Raw genomic sequence first — 21,455 nt, 5'->3', positions numbered from 1 at the left:
AAAACAAAACGGTAGAAAACAGCAACTGACACCCACTGAAGCTGTGGCCCTTCATATACACAAAACAGAAAGAAACATTACATTCAGTCAATAAAACATTGACTACGTTCAACATTATGAATATGATTTAAAAAGACGAAACATACCACATTCATCAGGGTTGACCAACTTCACTCATGGACAGGATAGCAGCTTGTCACAGAACACTGGATATACAGAGTGTAATTAAAAAACCATATGAAACCTCTGGTTTAGGCATACTAAAACATTTTCAGGTGTTTATAAAGCTTTAGAGAATGCACGGTGGCTAATTGTACCTGGTAACCGATCATTCGTAAGTCAGTAGAAGACAGAATGGATGTGGCGTGTCACCAACGGACTAAAATAAACAAAGGAGCTTTACTCCGTATGTCTGAAAGGGTGCGACTAAAGCTCGAGCATGATTACCATACTCGCATACCTCGTACTCTGTACACACACCGGCTGTTGCTACCTTAATGACCTGCGGCCACTCCACCTGAACACTCCTATCCTCACGTCCCCACACTAATTAAAACCAAACCATGTTTAATCCTACCTTCGGACTCGCTGTTACAGACACGCTTCTTCTAGACGCCGCCACCTGCATGCGCTTTAGCCACCACGCTATCCTCTAGGACCCCACAGGTGTCCCTATATATGCCTACCTGTAAATGGCTCACCCAATGCAGGTGCTACTCTACTCTAGGACGTCATCCTTCATGTGCGCACCAAAACAAAGAAAGCGTCGCCTTGGCTATGCTGGCTACATATAGAAACAAACGAGCAGGGCGGGATGAACAGGCAAGAAACACAGACATGAGGGAACCCGGAGTGACAGCTAGGAGAGGGGGCGTAGCCCTACGTGACACCAATTTATTATTTATTTGGAATGCATACAGAAAGTGATATACTCAAACTAAAATGAAAAAAAAGGTCGAAAAAGGTATGACATTATTTGAAACATACCTTAAACATAAATTAAACATTAAACTTATTTATTAAAAGTCTTAAACTCATCGGGCCTTACATCCCATGATTTAATCTATGAAAATGAAGACAACTTGTATCCATGTAATTATTTGTAATAACCATTATGTGTGTGTGTGTGTGTGTGTGTGTGTGTGTGTGTATATATATATATATTAGTGGTGGGACTTTAACGCGTTAATTTCGATTAATTAATTACAGGAAAATTAACGCACTAAAAAAATTAACGCATTTTAACGCATTTAACGGGCGAGACACTTTTGCACCGTGGAATGTTTCATAGTGCACGAGTTCCAGACATACAGATTATATGGACGCACAATAAGATCATGATGGATATGACTGAAGAGGCTACGCTGGTGGATGGGAAATTTAAATATAAACTTCCAGATGGAAGTAGGCTACAAACAAAAATAGTGTTATTTACACTTTATGTAGGAAGGAGTTCGCTTATCACAGGAGCACTTCCACTCTTCGTTACCACCTCAACGCAAAACATGTTGCGGCTAAAGCTGGGCGTACACTGTGTGATATTTTAAATCGTGTACTCGGCTCCAGCTCAAACTGTACGACTAAATCGCAGGGAGAGTCGGCTCGTGGAGCTGCTTCAACAGTGCGATACTCTCACGAGGAGCGATTTGAATTTCAAACATGTTTAATATTCTTGCGACGCTGCGATTTCTGATCGGGAGTTGTGAATCGCTCCTCGTATACCTGTGTAAACTATACGATGCACGACACGCGATTGAGCCGAAACGAGTGAGAAATCGGCTGAAAATGGGCCAAAAATCGCACAGTGTCCGATTCACATCCTGTGAGGAAATGTCCTGGTTTTTAAATTACCTTCATTGGACCATTAAGACTGGATTAAACTTTCGCGAGTGGCCGTAGCGCGCGACTCCGCACGCGTTTATACATGACGCGTCACATTATTTGTGTTGTCCGCTCTCAGTGGTCGAAGATAAAGACAAGAAGCGCTGCACATTGCGTCAACTGATGCAAGTTACGAACTACCGTCCAGGGGTGAGTTTCCCAAAACGTTCTTAGCGCCAAGTACTTCTTAACCTCGTACGTAAGAATGAGGTAACGAAGTACTTGGCGCTAAGAACGTTTTGGGAAACTCAACCCAGAAAGACAATGTCGAAGAAAATCCAGCAGCTGTATGATGAGGAAAGAAGTAAAACAGGTTATTGTGAAGAGCGCCACAAATGTGTCTCTGACTGGGGATCACTGGACCTCTGTTAGCAACAAGAATTATCTTGGTGTGACAGCTCATACAGATGATGAATCTATAGATGATGAAGATCCAGTCATTTGCTTTGAGCATGCAGAAGACCACTTCTAGGCACTATGGAGATGCCTGTGGCAGAAGCCTGGGAAATTAAAGAAATTGCTAAAATGCTATTAAAAAACATCTTCTGATTTACTTCAATTCTTCCAATATCCTGAGCAAAACTCCCAAAATTAAACAACATTTTTGATCAGAATTTCCAATGTTCTGAACTGTTTTCTGCACACTACACATATATTGGTCTGTGTAGTAGACTGGTGGAAAAATAAACAAGATGTTGAAGTTTATGATTATGTTCATTGATTCATTCATCATTCAAACTTAAATTAATATTTCTCATGTTAAATACTGAAATGCGATTAAAATGCGATTAATTTCGATTAATTAATTACAAAGCTTCCGATTAATTCGATTAATTTTTTTAATCGCGTCCCACCCCTAATATATATATATATATATATATATATATATATATATATATATATATATATAATCTGTTAATTTCTTCTTCTGTTGTTAATGGGATTTGCAGCAGACTGGTGACAACAGTGTATTGTTGCATGTTGCATAACTAAACTATTACTATATACTAAACATATACTCTTGTGAAAATGATTCTGAGCTAATCCAAGGGGCCATGGAGGGAGGGAGAGTCTTCTGGCATTACCAGCCATTGGGTGAGAGTGCTGCAGAATTAAATGCTACTTTAGAGAAATACTAATATTCAATTGCTTATTCAGTATTCACTTTTACATTTAGACATATGCTCAATATGTTTGGACTAGATTGTCCCAAGTGTTCGTGGAATCTCCAACAGATTCAATCTTCAGTTTTGACTTCCCTTAGTCACTTATCTGGACATTATCAGCTGTCCTCTTGATAGTCATTAAGCATTTTAAACCCCCAGTTTACAAAGCAGGGCATGCTCTCCTTCCTGGGTTTGATCTTCTGGTGTCCCTGACTACACTGTCTATGACAGTAGCGAACCGTGACCATTAAACCTGGGCCCGCTATACCCCCCCCCCCCCCCCCCCATATATGTATAGCTTTAGAAATGCACGTAGTGCGTTCAAATAACATTTGTACTAGATAACTTGTTAAGCAAAATAAGTTTCCAAACAAAATAAGGTTTCACAGCTCCGTGGTTCTCGCAAGCGGAATATGTAAATGAGGACATCAAAGGGCCGAATCAAAACTAGCTAGCGGCGGTAGGCTAACGACAGCTATGTTAGTAGAAAGGACAAAAATATAAGATTTTCCATTACACTTTGTTCATTTTCATTAGAAAGGTGGCTAAATTTGTCATGTCATAAAAAATCACTCGTCATATCCATGTAATTCATTAATTCTCTCCCAAGCTATAGGCGTATAATGGCACTGTTGTTAGCACAGGACATCTTAAAGTCAACACTACATTGATTTTCCTGGAGCTTTATCTGAATTCCTTCTTCAGCAGTCTGCTGCTCCTGAGACCAAGAGTGGGTCAGGTCTAGAACTTCATCCAGCATTTCTGAGAGCTTGGAATACCTCCACCCCAAAAGGAAAGGGGCTCCTTGCAAGTAGCTGTTGAAGCGCTGCAGCAATTGAGGTTGCCAGCATACTAGGACAAACAGTGAGAGCGGCCCGCGGTGAGGTGCAGCGATCCCCGTGGTGGAGTGAGAGCGGCCCGCGGTGAGGTGCAGCGATCCCCGTGGTGGAGTGAGAGCGGCCCGCGGTGAGGTGCAGCGATCCCCGTGGTGGAGTGAGAGAGATCATGGCTATGAAAGTGATACAAAAAGACATAGAGGAACTAAAAGACTCCATGAACATGATGTCCGGTGAGTTGGCTACACTGACTAAACAACAGACAATTATAACTGAACTACTAAATGAAATCAAGCAGCTTAAAATGCTAAACATGGAGCAATCTAAAATAATAGAGTCTTTGGAAAACAGAGTAGCTGATTTGGAGCAGTATTCCCGAGTGAATGATGTCATAATAACAGGACTAGTAATAAAACCACGGAACTATTCACAGGCTGTGAGAAGAAACAGGTCTGACAACATTTCAGAACATGAAAGTACAACAGAGTAGCAGGTTGTCACATTCCTGCAGAGTAAAGACATTGACATTGAAATTGAGAATATTGAAGCCTGTCATACTCTATCAACCAAAAGTCAGAGAGGAAAGTCTGCTGTATCACCAATAATCATTCGATTCAATAACAGAAAACATAAGATTGATTTACTGAAGCAGGGAAGAAATCTGAAAGGTACAAATGTATATATTAATGAACATCTCACCAAAAAGAATGCAGACATTGCTAAGAAAGCCAGATTACTAAAGAAACAGAATAAAATCCAGTCAACATGGACAACAAACTGTAAAGTTTTTATAAAAACAAAAAATGCCCCTGAGAATGCTAAGGGTCTATGGATTAGATCCTTAGTGCAACTAGATAAGTTAGAAGATGATAAGTAGTTGGATACACAACCATTCATTTTTTTCCCCTCATTCTTCTTTTAAAAAATTAAATATGGTACTGTGTTATTAAACTTAGATAAATATAAAAATGAAATAAAATATGAATACTCATCGAGAATCAGAGTATAAAATATATGATGCTGATATTATGGGTGAATCAGATTTTTTTCCAGTGATTGAAGATTGTCAATATTATAATGAGGAGCAATTCAATGACAATGAAATGGTAAATGGAGGTTTCTCAATCATTCATTTTAACAGTAGAAGTATGAATTCAAATTTTTCAAAAATAACAGACTATTTAAAACATTTAAACAGACACTTCAGTATAATAGCAATATCAGAGACCTGGTTCAATGAAGAAAATATAAATAATTATGAAATAGAAGGATATACACTATATTATATGAATAGGAGCAATAAAAGAGGTGGGGGGGTTGCGTTATATATTGATATTGAATTGAAGTGTAAAATTAGAAAAAAAATGTCGATAAGTGTTGATGGTATAATGGAAATGATTACAGTTGAAATAATAAATGACAATTCCAAAAATATAATAATTAGTTGTGTGTACAGGTCACCTGGTTCTAATATTGACGTATTTACACACAAAATCACTGAGCTCCTGGAAAGTAGTTGTAATAAAACACTTTTTCTGTGTGGGGATTTTAACATTGATCTAAGAAGTCAAAATGATTCAAATAATATTAGTATGTTTATCAATACAATGTATAGCTTAGGACTCTATCCTTTAATAACCAAATCAACAAGAATTACAACTCGCAGTGATACAGTGATTGACAATATCTTTACAAATATAAGAAATGAAGAGGTGCTAAGTGGGATCCTGATAGCTGACATAAGTGATCATTTGCCAGTGTTTACAATTTGTAAAAATAATCAGCACAGCAAAGAGATAGTTTTAATTAAGAAACAAATGATAAATAGATCAAAAAAGCTATGGATAAACTAAAAGATGATTTAAAAAAACAAAATTGGAAAGATGTGTATGTTAATGATGTAAATAGAGCATATGATGTGTTTATGAATATTCTGAAAACACTGTATGAAAAAAATTGTATGCAAAAAATTTGTGTTAAGAGAAATGTTGTTGATGACGAACGGATTAAGAAACACCTGTAAGAAAAAGAATTACTTGTATTCATGCTTCCTGAAATTAAGAACAAAAGAAGCAGAAGAGAGATACAAGAAGTGTAAAAACAAGTTGTCATGGATTTTAAGAAAACATAAGAAGGAACATTATAGTGCCTTACTAAATAAAAGTAAAGGTAACATGAAAGCAGCATGGGGAGTAATAGTGTTTTGAAAAATCATAAAACTTCAGATGTTTCACAGTATTTTGTAAAGGATGATAAAGAAATATTCGATCAAAGTGAAATTGTGAATGAATTTAATCAATACTATGCGAATGTAGGCCCAAGTCTTGCAGATAAAATACCAAAAGATGATAATAGTACAAGCCACACAGTCAGGGGTTGTGTCAACAGCATCTTTCTTGGTGAAACTGATAAAGAGGAAATACTAAGCATTGTTAAAAAATTTACAGATAAAAGATCAAAAGATGGGGCTAACATGGATATGATGTTAGTGAAGGATATAATTGATTGTGTTATAGAGCCATTTACATATATATGTAATTTATCATTTTCAACTGGAATATTTCCTGATAATATGAAGTTAGCTAAGATAGTTCCTCTCTATAAGAATGGTGACAAATCTCTCTTTGAAAACTATAGACCAATATCATTGTTGCCACAGTTTTCAAAAATTTTAGAGAAATTATTTGTGAAAAGGTTAGATCAATTTATTGATAGACAAAATATTTTAAGTAGCAGTCAGTATGGGTTTAGAACAAATAATTCAACATCAATGGCCCTCATTGAGCTGGTGGAACAGATAACAACGGCTGTTGATCAAAAACAGTACTGTGTTAGCGTATTTGTTGACTTAAAGAAAGCATTTGACACCATTGACCATAATATTCTTCTTGGAAAATTGAATAAATACGGGATTAGAGGAACAGCACTACTGTGGGTATCTAGCTATCTGGAAAATAGAAAACAATTTGTACAATTAAATGATATACGATCTGAACTTTGCAATATTACGTGTGGAGTACCTCAGGGTTCCGTACTTGGTCCAAAGCTATTTATTTTATATGTGAATGATTTGGTGAATGTATCAAGACTGTTTACATGCATATTATTTGCAGATGATACCACATTTTTATGTTCAGGGAATGATATAGAACGCATGCTGGATATGACACAGAAAGAATTTGTAAAAATACAAACTTGGTTTCAACTCAATAAATTATCATTGAATTTGGATAAAACAAATTATATGATTTTCAGTAATAGAAAGAAAACTATAGATATTCCATTTAGAGTTGATAGTGTTGAGGTACGTAGAGTTAGTGAGGTACGTAGAGTTAGTGAGGTAAAGTTTTTGGGTGTCATCATTGATGAAAAGCTAACATGGAGACCACACATAAATCATATAAGAACAAAAATTGCCAAATCTATTTCATTGATGTACAAAGTAAGGGATTTATTTAATGATAAAGCTCTGTATATGCTGTATAATGCAATAATTGCTCCACACCTGAACTACTGTATTGAAGTCTGGGGTAAAGCATGCAAAACAATTATCAATCCTATAATAACTTTACAGAAAAGGGCTGTACGAATAATCACCAGAAAACATTACAGTCACCCATCAAATACACTGTTTTATCAGCTAAAATTATTGAAGTTAAATGATTTGGTTGATCTGAATATTTTATTGTTAATGTATAAAGCACATAAAACCATATTACCATCAAACATCCAATTAAAATTTGTAAAGAGAAAGAGCAGTTATAACCTAAAAGGGATAGAATTGTTTGAAAAACCTAAATTTAGAACTAGCTTAAAGGAGCAGTGTACCGTGATACAAGGAATAAGATTATGGAATAACTTGAATAGTGATGTTAAAAATGCTAGATCTATATGTATGTTTAAAAGAATGGTAAAAGTGTGTTTGTTTAAAAAATATGAAATAGTGTGATAAGCTGTTGTTAGATTGTTGATTTTGGTTTGTTTTTTGTTTAGTTTTGTTTTGTTATGTTTAGTTATGTTTTGTTTTTTGTTTTGTTTTTTTTACAAAATATTATAGTTGAAACTATTCTTGGGAAATAAGGGGCAGATATTATAAGATTTTTTTCTTCTTTCTGCTGCCTTTCATTTTATTAGTGAATTGTATACTTTCTTCTTTTGTGCATAAGTTTTAATTTGCTTATAATGAAATGAATAAATCTAATAAAATAAAAATAAAAATAAAATTCATTTGTTCATTCAATTATAGCATGGTTTTCATGTTGTATCCATTATGCATGAAAGTATACAAGTACTTTTATGCTATAAAACTACAATATTTCAACATAATTGTATGTTTTGTATCCATTTAATTAACCAAGTTAAATTAAATAGCATTGAAGATTTGTCATCATTGTGAATTTTCATCATGTGTTGGTGGAGCATTTGACCACATATTCCTGAGCCCAGGGTATAATACGTTTTAGGGCATCCAGCATAAGACAGTTTATGTCCTCAATCAAATCGGTCTCTTCATGGTAGTTCTTCACGGGGAAGATGCAGTTCACTGGAACACCCAGCAAATTACTGCATTTCTGCATCTGGACAAAACCACACACACACAGTCTCAATGTTTTGCTAGTAACACCACCATAATACACAATCTCTGCATAAGTGCTGACACAAGCTCCCAGTAGTAATTTTACTCACATTTTCTTTGATCTTTTTGCTTCTGTAGATGTAACGCAAACTGTCTTTTATCATTGGGCAGGCAAGATCAACATCAGTCATAAAAACCACTTGAATGATCCCTGCAGCACAGACAGATGAAACACATTTACTGACTAATGGTCACTCATCCCTGCAGCACAGACACACATTTACTGAGCGATGGTCTTCTGAATTGGCATTAGAAGAAAAATAATTTGCAGATATGGTTTATGCTAAAATAATTTAGGAAACTAACAATTTGTAAATATTGTGTAAAGCATTGTGTGTAAAAGAAATAATGACATGCAAGGAATATTGTTAATGATTTTAAAAAAGTATAATAACACCATGTAACAATTTTCAAGATTTTTTTTGTTCCCAGTTGTTGTGTGTTTTCCTGATTGATTGTACCCTAAATGAATAGAAAAAAAGTTATTATTCCCTGTAAACTTTGCTTTTGTGGTCAGCACAATGATATTTTGAAATTTATCTATTTTTAAGGATATTTCATTTTTTATGCCATATTTCAAGATACTTAAGAAGCTTCTGGAAGTTTCTAGAACTGTCCAGAATTAACTACAACTTTCTGGGACTGTACAGAATTGTAGGTAGCTGTATAACTACAGTTATATAGGGCCACTATAGCCCTTCCTGAGAGACAGAGAGACATGATCTAATTCAGGGGTGGCCAACCTGCGGCTCGCGAGCTGCATGCGGCTCTTTGGCTGGTTTCATGCGGCTCCCCAGCCAGTCCGCAAGCTCACCTGCACAAACGGGGCGACACACTGCTACATTTTCGTGGTGCGCGGTTAGTTTACAAGCCTAGCGAGCCGCTAATACTTTTAAAACCGGCGTAGTGGAAAACACGCATTTGACTGTCTTCACAGCTAATAATTTACACTCGCCAACCCCCCCCCCCCCACCCCCCGCTCAACAGATTACACTCGCCCATGTACGATGTGGCTCTTTGCCGTAACACAGTAAGAAAAGTGGCTCTTGGTCTATGATGGGTTGGCCACCCCTGATCTAATTGATTGGGATTGCATAGTAAGTGGGCAACAGCAATCACAGACAAAGGGGAATTGACCTAGACAGACAGGTGTGAATTCAGTATCTTCAGATTCTGATAACAACAGTATTCACACTTCACCCCACACCCATTACAGGAGGAGCTTAGGAAGGACCACTACTTTCAAATGTATATATTGTGTGTTACTCTGCTACTGGGTGATCAATCTTGTTCTGCTGAATCCTCAGTACACTCTTGTACTTTGGTACTGCATGGAATAAATGTGTGTGTGCCATATTTTGTCAATTGTGATTTTTACACCCCAATCGAAATTTGTCCTCCGCTTTTAACCCATCTGTGCAGTTAGAACACACACACACACACACTAGTGATTACTAGAGGGCTGTGGATCACACGTGCCCAGAGCGGTGGGCAGCCCTAGCCCGGCACCCGGGGAGCAGTTGGGGTTAGGTGCCTTGCTCAAGGGCACCTCAGTCATGGCCTCAGGTCTGGGACTCAAACCCACGACCCTCCGGTCACAAGACCAGTTCCCTAACCACCAGGCCATGACTGCCCACAAATAAAGATTGACCATTTTTAACAAGTTTGGAGAGACATCCTTTTTCCTTACAGTACACAGCAACTTAGTCAATTTAGATGGCATCAAGAGGTTGCATACATCCAGCAGACGCATTTTGCTATGTACAGTATGTGGCCATTTTATAAAGACAAGAGCGAAAAAGTACTCTGCTGGTGTCAAATGGTGTCATTCCTGATGGGCCTCCAAGGTGGTTTTACTAAGTATCTTTGCTTTATTTGCCTTTGGGACAGCCGGGATACTAAAGCGCACTACCACAGATGGGACTGGCCTCAGTGGACAGAGTTCACTGTGGGGAAGAACAATGTAAAGTGGGAGCCACTGGTGGACCCACGCAAGGTGCTGATGCCACCACTACACATCAAGTTGGGGCTCATAAAACAATTTGTCAGGGTTCTAGATAAGGAGTCAAGAGTTTTCAATTACCTCCGAAATCTTGTTACATAGTGTAATCTTTGTCACATATGGCACATATCGTGTTTTTGTTCTCCACGTGCTTTGTTGTTTTGGTTTCATTTTGTACACATACATACGACTGTGGCTCTTTTGTATTTGTTAGCTTTTGTTTTTTTAACATAGCCTCATTAATGTTACCTTCAGGTCTGTTTAATGTAGTTTGCTTGTTTTCTTGCAGTTTAATTCTTTTGTAGCCTGTTGTTTGTTGTGTTGTCTTGTTTTCAGTTTCAGTAAATTAACTTTAGAAATTGACTTTAGAAGAATAATAAATGTGTCTGGCTCCTGATCTCTGTAAAATATATATTTTTTAAAACTCTACAAGACCTCAAATATCCTACAAGATCTTGACCATTGATTTTATTCAAATGTGGAAATGGTGGTCGGTGTTCATATCTTCACATACTGCTGTGAAATCAGTTATATCAGGACAAAATATTTTCTTTGGTCACATAATTGTTTTTACAATAATAATTATTGTAATAATATAAGCTAATAATTCAGTCTACAAACCTGATAGCTGGGAAGCTGAATCAAAACACACTTGAGACTCACCCATTGTTCTTGCAGCTTCTCTAACTTTCTTCATTTTGTTGATATATTCCTCATCCATCAATGCGATTTTGTCCGCTGATATCACATTGATTAGACAGTGAATCCTATCACACAGGCCGGGATTCATGCGGTACTGTGGGTTTCCCTCAAGAATTTGAAGTATTGGGTTGAACTAATGGAGAAAAACAAAGTACATGGCATACTGGCTTGGATAGTATACATACGTTCATTCACTTTTGTTTATACCTTTTTTCCCCCAATAGTTTCTGCATGAATGTTATTTCAGTTACACAGTATACTGAAATGTTTTTTTTTATTCTGTAAAGCACTGAGTTGCATGTATGTATGAAAGGTGCTATACAAATAAAGATTATCATTATTACTGTACAGTGATGTGCATGTTATTTGTATCTTACCGCATAATCCTCTGTTATGTGTCCTTTCAAGGCACTGATGACATCATCAGTGCGAACTCCTGCAGATTCTTGTTTTTCTACACCCATTGTATCATAGAAGACCAAAGGTACCACACCTTCTCTCCTAATACTATGTTTTTGATACTGAAAAAAACAGATCACGTAATAATAATAAAACATCACCAGCAAAAACAATAGAAATACCAATATTAATAAATATTATGGTACAGCCACAGACATCTGACATATTAACATTCCTGAACAGATTAGCAGGGTTATGTACTCACCATTTTAGTAAAGCTCTCAGTAGACCGTGCTGCTACTGGACAAATGACACAATGACGACCTTCAAAAATGGTTTTGATGGTGTTTATGATGCTGGATTTTCCTGCTCCAACTGGTCCATACAGGAGGAAGTTAAGCTCTCTGACTTGGTTATTATCCATTTTAAATTCCTTTAGAGAATCGACCATTGCATTTTGTCTTAAGAAAAACAACCAAAAGAAAAAAACCCTTTATTTGCAGTTATAGTCCATAGTAATAAAATTGTCAAATTCAGCCACTATGCCATACATATGAAGTGATTGGGATACTGGACAAAAACACAAAATGAATGCTCCTTGTCTGTACTGTCAGCAATGTTTAAACGATTTTTTTTTTATAAATCAAATCAAATACATTTGTATAACACTTTTCACAACATATGTTGTCACAAAGCGCTTTACAGGATTTATAAGGTTAACAATACTATGGGTCCAAATCCCTAATGAGCAAGCCAAAGGCGACAGTGGCAAGGAAAAACTCCCTAGATGATGGGGAATAGGAAGAAACCTTGGGAGGACCAAGACTCAAAAGGGAACCCATCCTCCATTGGGCGGCCCGTTAACACACAAATTACACAAAAACAAATTATACAGACTAATACACAAGTTACAAATAAATCACACAATCAGGCTAAGTATAAGGTAACTAGAATGAAAGTTCTGGGTGTTGATATTGTCAATGTAAATGTCTTATGATGAACGCCAGGTTTTCATTAAGTGTCTGAGCGATGATACTGGAATTCTAGGCTCCAACTCCAGTGTTACTCCCCAAGTGAACCTCGGAGAAGAAAGACATGTGATGTGGTAAATATGTAACAGATTATTCAAAGGCCAAAATACAGATAAGTCTTTAGTTGAATTTTAAACATTGAGACTGTGTCTGAGTTCTGAATAAAGGCAGGAAGATTATTCCACATTTGTGGAGCTTTAAAAGAAAAGGCTCTTCCACCTGCTGTGATCTTTTTGATCCTAGGAACAGTTAATAAGCCTGCATCCTGTGAACAAAGTGAACGCACTGGGTTGTAATGATCAATAAGTTCACTAAGATACTCTGGAGCTAAGCCACGCAGTGTTTTATATGTTAATAAAAGTATTTTATAGTCAATACGGAATCTAACTGGCAGCCAATGTAATGACGATAGTACGGGACTAATGTGATCAAATTTTTTAGTTTTTGTTAAAACTCGCGCTGCTGCGTTCTGAACAAGCTGGAGTTTGTTTATCGATTTACCAGAACATCCAGCTAGAAGACTATTGCAATTCACTAGTTCTTAATTAATCTTAGTTCTTAATTCTAGTAATTAACTATTCACTAGTGTTTATTATATTTCTAATTTTAGCAATGTTGCGTAAGTGAAAGAATGCTACCCTAGTTGTATTATTAATGTGTGTATCGAACGAGAGATCTGGGTCTATTGTGACACCCAAGTTCTTTACCTCTGCGCTGGGGGTTATAGTAAAGGAATGTAGATTCAGTGCTACAGTACGTATCTTGTCTCTCGCTGCCCTAGACCCAACTATTATTAGCTCTGTTTTATCTGGATTTAGTGCTAGAAAGTTACACGCCATCCAATGTTTTATCTCTTCTACACACTTCTCGATTTTACTGTTTACACCTAAATCATCGGGTTTAGCAGATAAATATAGTTGAGTGTCGTCTGCGTAGGAGTGGAAACTGATGTTGTGCTTATGCATAATCTCGCCTAAGGGTAACATGTAAAGTGTAAATAGAAGTGGTCCTAGGACTGTCCCTTGTGGGACACCATATTTAACCTGAACAGATTTAGATGTTTTATTATTAACACTTACACATCGGAAGCGGTCGGTCAGATATGATCTAAACCAGGAGAGTGCAACTCCTTTAATACCTACTGTGTTTTCTAGTCGATCCAGCAAAATGTTGTGGTCTACAGTATCAAAAGCTGCGCTAAGATCTAACAGTATAAGGAACGAGATGAGCCCATTATCTGACGATATCAGTAAATTATTCACTACCCTGAGTAAAGCTGTTTCAGTGCTGTGGTTCGGTCTAAATCCTGATTGGAACTTTTTGATTGGAGATAATGGTTTAGCTGATTGTAAACTGCTTTTTCTAGAATTTTAGAGATAAATGGGAGATTAGAAATTGGTCTATAGTTGGCTAGAATCTGTGGATCGAAATTCTGTTTTTTAATCAAGGGTCTAATTACGGCGCATTTTAATTGTTTGGGCACATATCCTAAATTAAGGGAACTGTTAATCATATTAAGTAAGGGCCCTGCAATAGTTGGGAGTAGGTCTTTGAATAGACGGGTTGGAACTGGGTCGAATATACATGATGTAGGCTTAGACGAATGAATTAGTGTTGTGAGCTCTTTTTGCGATATAGGGTCAAAGCCATTTAGCTCAGTAATATATTCGGATGCGTAGTTACTAATACCTATACTACTGGGGTTGGATTGGAGGTTAGGCTGTGATGTATTATGACTCTGTAGTCGGATAATATCTATTTTATTACTAAAAAAGTTTAAAAATTCATCACTAATGTGTGTAAGTGCCGTATTAGAACTAGTGTCATTGATATTTCTTGTTAGTTTTGATACAGTCGCGAAGAGAAATCTAGGGTTATTTTTGTTGTTTTCTATTAGTGTCGAATAACATGAGGCTCTAGCTTTTATTAGGGCATGTTTATATTTGACTACGGCGTCTTTCCATGCGATTCTAAACACTTCTAGTGAGGTGGATCTCCATTTGCGCTCCGCTGCTCGAGCTGCCTGTTTTAGAAGACGAGTGTGGTCGTCATACCATGGTGCAAGCCTTTTCTCCCTAATTAATTTTGTTTTAACTGGAGCTACACTGTCTAAGGTATTGCTGAGTGTGGAATAAAACTGTTGTGTTGCCTGTTCTAATTCATTGGGCTGCAATGGCATAGTGCTCGGTAGCTCTGGTAGTATGTTAATAAATGTTGCTGCGGTGTCGGAAGTGCATGTGGTTTTTGTATGGTGCATCTGATGTAGATCGTGTAAAGCTATTTCATATATCAGTAGGGAATGATCTGAAATGGCGTCATTTTGGGGGATAATTGCCAAATGTTCTATGTTTAACCCGTAAGTAAGTATTAAATCCAAGGTGTGTTTACAGCGGTGAGTAGGTCCTGTCACATTTTGGGCTATACCTACTGAGTCTAGGATGGAATCGAACGTGGTTTTCAGTGGGCACTTGTAAAGCTGCTTTGTGACAACAACTGTTGTAAAAAGCGCTATATAAATAAAATTTGATTGATTGATTGATTGATGGTTTGAGTCGTCGTTTCTCTGTTACAACCTGAAGCCAGAACTATTATTTGAACTGTAACCTTCAGATTCATAGTTTGTTAATCAAACAATTTGGGCTACGGGAGTTGACCACAATTAGTGGCGACCTTAGTTAAATGAGTTTATATAAAATTTGGGTAAATTTAACACGGTCTGAACTCCCTCCATTTCGTAGGTAATTTTATGAGACTGATTACTAAATAAATTTGGCCAGCACCTACATAATAATGAATGTTGAAATCACCCACAATTACAAATCTTTCAATTGTCAGGACTAATTCCGAAAGAAACTCAGCAAATTCCTTAAGACATTCTGAGTAAGGACCCGGTGGTCGATAGATGGTCACTAGTTTAAGCTTTGTTTTATTGCCTATGAGATTATTGCCTATTTCACCTATCAAAGCTTCGAATGAGTTGATAGAGGTGGTTTGTAATTGAGAACTTTTAAAGGACTGTATGTGCTGGTTCTGATCTTAGGATGCGTGTTGTATGGGGGGTGTCGGTAAGAACACCACGAAGCGGTTGTCTTCTTTCCTTTTGTCTCTTTATTAAACTTCACCCTTCGATTACATGAGTAAGAGTCTCAGTTGCGTTTGTGCGTGTGTGTGTGTGTGGTCTGTGAACACAGAATAAGGCTAATCAACATACTGAATTAACATGACTTGCGGTTTTCTGCTTAGCATGCTAATCGCGATTAGCATGCCAATCTAACAATAGTTGCACATCAACACTACAACATATAAACTTCGGAACTACCTACTAGCTAGTTATCTAAACACTTAATAACACTTACTTGGTTAGAATGTACGCACACAACTCTTCACATGCTGTCATCTTAAAGCTGTGATCTAGCCAACTGAAGCAATAACTTGCATGAAGCAGCAAAGCTGAACGTATGCTCTATGCTCCGTACAAAACTGACTAAACTGCCCGCGAAAGGGGGCGGGGTTCGGCTTCAGTGCTAGTCTTTCGTACATGGTTGGTTTTACAGTAAAACCTATATCTGTGTCCAGGCCCGTTGACAGTCTTGCTGGGGCCCGGGACAAGAAAGCTTCATGTCATCCCCCCCCCCACCCGCGCGCGCACGTCATGCAGACAATACTTGAGTTAGGTCATATAGTATATAATATAGCCACACATCAAAGCTGTTTCTGACAGCTGACTGGTTTATATTTGACGCGGCGCGAGGGTTTGCACGAAAATGACGTAATCGCAGTCGTACCGCCCGTGCGCGAGTGGCCTCACGCGCTGTTGATCGTGCACCTCTCGAATTTTGTAACTTCGCGCGCGCCGCGCCTCAGCGCAATGAACAAAGTCATGTTTGCAGGGTTCATACACCTTTATAAGGTGGAATTCAAGCACTTGTACGTCACTTTCAAGGTCCATTTCAATATTTTCCAGCACGTTAAACTTAATTAAGTTAAATATTTATACATATAATCGAAATGATTAGAAACAATTCGCTTCTTATCACAGTATTTAATGGTTGTTTATTTTCAAAACGCCCAATCTTAACGTCTTCACGAGAACTGTTCAGTAGTTCAGAAGTAGTTGCAATTTCAAACATTTTCAAGTACTTTAGCCTAAATTCGTGAGGTAAATGTTTTTACTTTCTTTTCTGCGCTCCAGATTTCTGTATTTACTTTAACTATCCACCACTGTATTTCCCGCTGTTGGGCGGGTACCAGCCGGTTACGGTCGGTGCTGGATCAAACCATTTTCTAGTGGGAGGCGGGGGTGTATGCACTTAATGGAAAATATGCAGATAGGTACAGGCATGAAAATCTGTCACCTTTCGGCGAAATTCGCCGTTTTGAAGTTGAAAAGGGTGACCTACGTGAATCGTGTAGATCCGATGAGTTTTTTGTTTGGGGGGGGGGGGGGGGGGGTCGGGAGATTATATTTTAATTATCATATTGACTTAATTAGCAAACAGAGCACTTCCGAAATTGGCTATTTCAATGACAGTGGCTAGCAGTTTCCGCCCAGAACCTTCATAGAGGCCAAATAGCGTTTCAATCATACGAACGTTCTTCATTCATGTTATTCATTTACTGCTAAGCGGGACGAGAAGCAGGACTTAGTGCTATACCGCGGACAAGTCAGAAAAGCGTACATTTACCACTACATTTACCAGATCGTACATTTACCACTACATTTACCACATCGTACATTTACCACTACATTTACCACATCGTACATTTTTAATTGGGTGGATTTAATTGGGTTATTAATGGTTTCAATCGTTTTCATATTTTGCGGTAAAACAAAGTTACTGCCGTTCGCTACAGCGTTGAACACTGTCAGATCTAACCACAAGCTCTTGTGATAATAGGCCCATCTATCTACCTATTTAAGTTCGCGTCAACCCCGTGTAGTTAACGGTGACATAAAATAAGAAACAAGATTTTTTTCTAGTGTGTCTGTAGTTGTAACTGGTGAATCCAGGGACGTGTGAGGATCACATTCGCACCAGGGCTGAAAAGGTTGAAAATGAAGTTGTAAACTCTTGTCGTTTGAGTCTACCCTGTGCTTTAGCTCATGTTAGAAAATAAAAACACGTAAACCTGGTATTTTTACAATAATTTTCACCGCTGATGTATGTATTGGTTCATTAAGACGTAATGGTTTTGACTGAGCCATCCGGAATGGCGAAAGCGGCTTCTTGCGTTTACGGATTGCGTTTATATTGAATCCATTGACATGACAGTCAAAAAAAAAATGTTTTTATGGATTTTACTATATTTTACGGAGCCCGTAAGGTGACATCATGTAAAAAATAAATAAATAACGCGTGGCCACGACTTATTATCGCGTGGGAATGAGATAGTAAGTCATTCGCATGCGTTAGTATGTCGTGGCCACGCGTTATTATATTTTTTACATGACGTCACCTTACGAGCTCCGTAATATTTGGCATCACCTGTCGCTGTATCCCCGTACACCAGCAGCCACCCCCAACCCACCCCCCGCAGTATACCCATGACGTCACATGTCAACGCCCCGTCGTCGTATCCCCATGACGTCACATGCCCCGCCCCCCCGGTCTTCTCACCTTTTTAACCCCTGACCCATTTTCATGCCTGAGGTAAAAAAACATATATATTTTAGCCATTGAGCTTATTTTGAGTACAGAATTTTATATTAATGAAAGATTTCAAGATTATTTAAAAATTATAGACTTTAAATAAAAAATTTATTGCTGGGCTCTTTGATGGCTCCCCCTGGCCCTGGGGCCCGGGACAACAGACCCGGTTATCCCCCCCTGTCGACGGGGCTGTCTGTGTCATATATTGTGGCTACTCCACCTCCACGCCCTATGATACGGGGCTGATGAACATAACTGTATCTAGGAGGAGCTGCTTCATTAAAACTTACATATTCGTTTACTCTAGCCCATGTCTCTGTTAAACAGAGTGCATTTAGTCTGTTATCTGAGATTATTCCGTTTACTATCACAGCTTTTGATGCAAGCAATCTAATGTTTAGAAGTCCTAGCCTTAGCTTAATATTGCTGCTCACTTCATGTTGATAATTTAATTTTAATTAGATTTTTAAAACATATCGCCCTGTTATTCCTATATCTGCCACGGTTAACAGACACAGTCTCAATGGTTTGGTAGGTAGGGAAGCAAGTTCTACTTAACTGGGTAGGGAAGCAAGTTCTACTTAACGGATTGCCGTTTTTTTCATTTTTGGGTGATGTTGTCCTTAACCGTCTGTCTGTCTGTTGTCAGTTGTATGTATCGGCACCGTTATTTTGTTGTTTTTGTTGTTTTGTTGTGTTAGCGCTTGCTAACAACTGTCCGGTCGCTGCTACTCCGTTGCCGTTAGAAACGCAGAGCCATTGCTCTGCCTTACCGGTGCACTGCTGAAGTTCCGCTCAGTTTCGGCTGCAGTTAAAAATAAACTCTCGGTTTTGTTCTTGGAAGATGGTCTGGTGTTTCTTCTATCCTTTAAAGTCGTAAAAGTTAAATTAAAGTCGTAGTTCTTTGAACTAGTTGTTACGTTATCCGTGTGTGCAGTTGGCACCTGAACACCGGGACGAGGAGCACACCACTGCCACCCTCTGCCCTAACATCTTGCATTCAATACCTCAGTCAATGAGGAGACTAAACTCGACTAACTTCACACTCAGTTTAGGTGGTGTCACTGTAAATCCTTTAACGATAGTTCATAACCCATATATACTTTGTGATTATATCCTTTATTTCTAATCTCACATGAGGGATGTAGACAAAACTTCTGTTTTCCATCTCTGCAATTTTACTTGTCTTCACCCATTACTCTTCATGAGATACTGGTTCATGCTCACATTGTCCCACTGGTCCCACTTTACTGTGCCTCCCTTCTCACTGGTATCCCTAACAGAACCATCTGCTCTTTTCAGTATGTGCAAATTCTGGCTGCTAGATTACGCTGTCAGTCATATATTATAGATATGATTCACTGTCAGAAGCAAGTGCAAATGTATTTGAGATTACTTATAAGTGTGATAATTTGAGTCGTATGGAGTCGTATAAAGTGAGAATAGCTTAAGGGAAAAGTTAAGGGAAATAAATGGAGTTATAGGGATAAGTTGCAACCCCATCAACCTACTTTACTTATGACGATGGACATACTAACAACCACATACAACTTGAACAGGACAGTCAAACCAAACGAACATGAAGGCAGCAACGCACAGTAAATATGACACAAGAACCTAGAAATGCCAAACGAACGCTACAACTACGCTACAACTATGCTACAACTATGTAGCGAGACAGAATGGAAACCAATACAGACGCTGAAATGTAAAACAGAGCTAATAACAAATAGACAAAGGGAAATACGCAAGACAGGTGAAAACTAAGGAGGGAGCACCGGCTAAAGAACACGGAGGGAATAGAGCACAGGATCATACGGAAAACCTTACAAAGACCGACAATGAGGGGATAAAACAGAGGGGATTAAATACATAGAAACAGGGAACTAAAACGAGACGCAGGTGGAAACACTGAGGACAGGTGCGTGACATAGAAGGGAAACCAAAGAAACGGGGGAAACAAGGCGGGGCTAGGGCAGACTACACGAGACTGGGAATGCGGGCGGAGCTGGATGTGACATGAGGATAGATGTGTATTAAAATGCTTAAACAGCTGCCTAATCAGTGCCTACTTAAGCAGCTCACTGGGTTTTGGGACAGACCCAATATTACAGAATGACTGTGGACTTACTTCCATTGTACTGTCCTCCACTCCTTGAGTTCTGTAAGAAACACAGGATATGTAGCAGGAGTTAGTAAAGCACTTGAAAGGGTGCACATTAATGACAGTGGCTGAGTTTTTCTAAACCGAGTTCCCAGCCTCAATTAAGAAACAGCTTTTGCTTCTTGGATGCAGCATGTAATATTAAAGGTAATGGTCTAAACAGTGATTGTTTAATTCCAAGTCTGTGAAAGCTCTATTTTTCTATCTATATAGAAAATTCAATAATGGTTTCTTCATAATCTTCTCACTATTATCATAAAGATACCTTTTTTGTACATTTAAAGGGATCAAAAATAAGTTTGAGGGTGAAAGTCACTCCATACCAACAATCACCATGGCAGAGCAGGAGGCAGTACCCGATTTGTTCTCCAGCTGTATGGTATAATTCCCCTCATCTCCCTCATCAGCATTCAGGATTGTCAAGAAACACTTTGTACCATTTTGCTTCATGATGTGTTTGTCCTGCACACACATCAGTTTTTCTCCATCCTTCTCCCATGTCACTTTTAATCCTTCTGTGTTTGTCTCACAGGAAAGACTGATTTTTTTCCCAATTCCCACTTGTTTGTTACCCAAAACTGTGATTAATTCTATTGGAAAGAGAAGGACAGTATTAATTCACAAAAATATTTATTCACATGTTCTCTGTGCAGTTCGGGATAGAGAGCAATATCACTGACACTCAACTGAAAGTACTGATAATTTCAGTGACTGAGACCCCCTTGTGTTTGCCTTCAGTTGAACTCCAGTTAAAATCAGTGCAATGGAAAGCAAAAACAGTCCATAACCTTTCCCACAGGAATGCATACAGAAGGTGTGATAGTTCTCAAGCTAAAATGATACTCAGGCACTCATACAATGCCATATTATGATCTGTTTATTAATGGTGTAGGGGTTTTGGTTATGATATTAGCTACCCTACCCACTTTCCTAAAACCAGGGATGGAAATAGGTGCAGGAGAAGGATTAACATGCATAAAAACCAAA

General features: G+C 38.2%; 1 protein-coding gene across 2 annotated transcripts; it reads right to left on the bottom strand.

The window, feature by feature from the left end:
- Positions 1-8,246: 8,246 nt before the first annotated feature.
- LOC143511557 (interferon-induced protein 44-like) lies at positions 8,247-21,114 on the bottom strand. Of its 2 annotated transcripts, none has more exons than XM_077001159.1 (7): positions 20,825-21,114; positions 20,436-20,466; positions 11,888-12,083; positions 11,601-11,744; positions 11,185-11,356; positions 8,570-8,670; positions 8,247-8,460 (listed from the first exon to the last, which is right to left on the bottom strand). In XM_077001159.1, exons 1-7 carry the CDS (start codon positions 20,940-20,942, stop codon positions 8,287-8,289), a joined length of 936 nt encoding a protein of 311 aa, XP_076857274.1. In that variant the 5' UTR covers positions 20,943-21,114; the 3' UTR covers positions 8,247-8,286. The 2 variants fall into 2 exon arrangements, with proteins under 2 accessions (XP_076857274.1, XP_076857273.1); XM_077001158.1 differs by having other exon boundaries at positions 20,792-21,110.
- Positions 21,115-21,455: the final 341 nt, after the last annotated feature.

Source organism: Brachyhypopomus gauderio, chromosome 4 (genome assembly GCF_052324685.1).
Source record: "Brachyhypopomus gauderio isolate BG-103 chromosome 4, BGAUD_0.2, whole genome shotgun sequence".
Classification (NCBI taxonomy): domain Eukaryota; kingdom Metazoa; phylum Chordata; class Actinopteri; order Gymnotiformes; family Hypopomidae; genus Brachyhypopomus; species Brachyhypopomus gauderio.
This window is presented reverse-complemented; position numbering and strand designations above follow the sequence as displayed.

Bases quoted from the DNA above. Each gene is read 5' to 3' on its own strand.
- LOC143511557 (XM_077001158.1), bottom strand. From the start codon at position 20,942: ATGTGTGTGCAGGACAAACACATCATGAAGCAAAATGGTACAAAGTGT. The intron at 8,671-11,184 runs GTGAGTCTCAAG...TCTGTGCTGCAG, and splicing joins AGAAGCTGCAAGAACAATGG to GGATCATTCAAGTGGTTTTT. The intron at 8,461-8,569 runs GTGAGTAAAATT...GGTTTTGTCCAG, and splicing joins GCAAAAAGATCAAAGAAAAT to ATGCAGAAATGCAGTAATTT.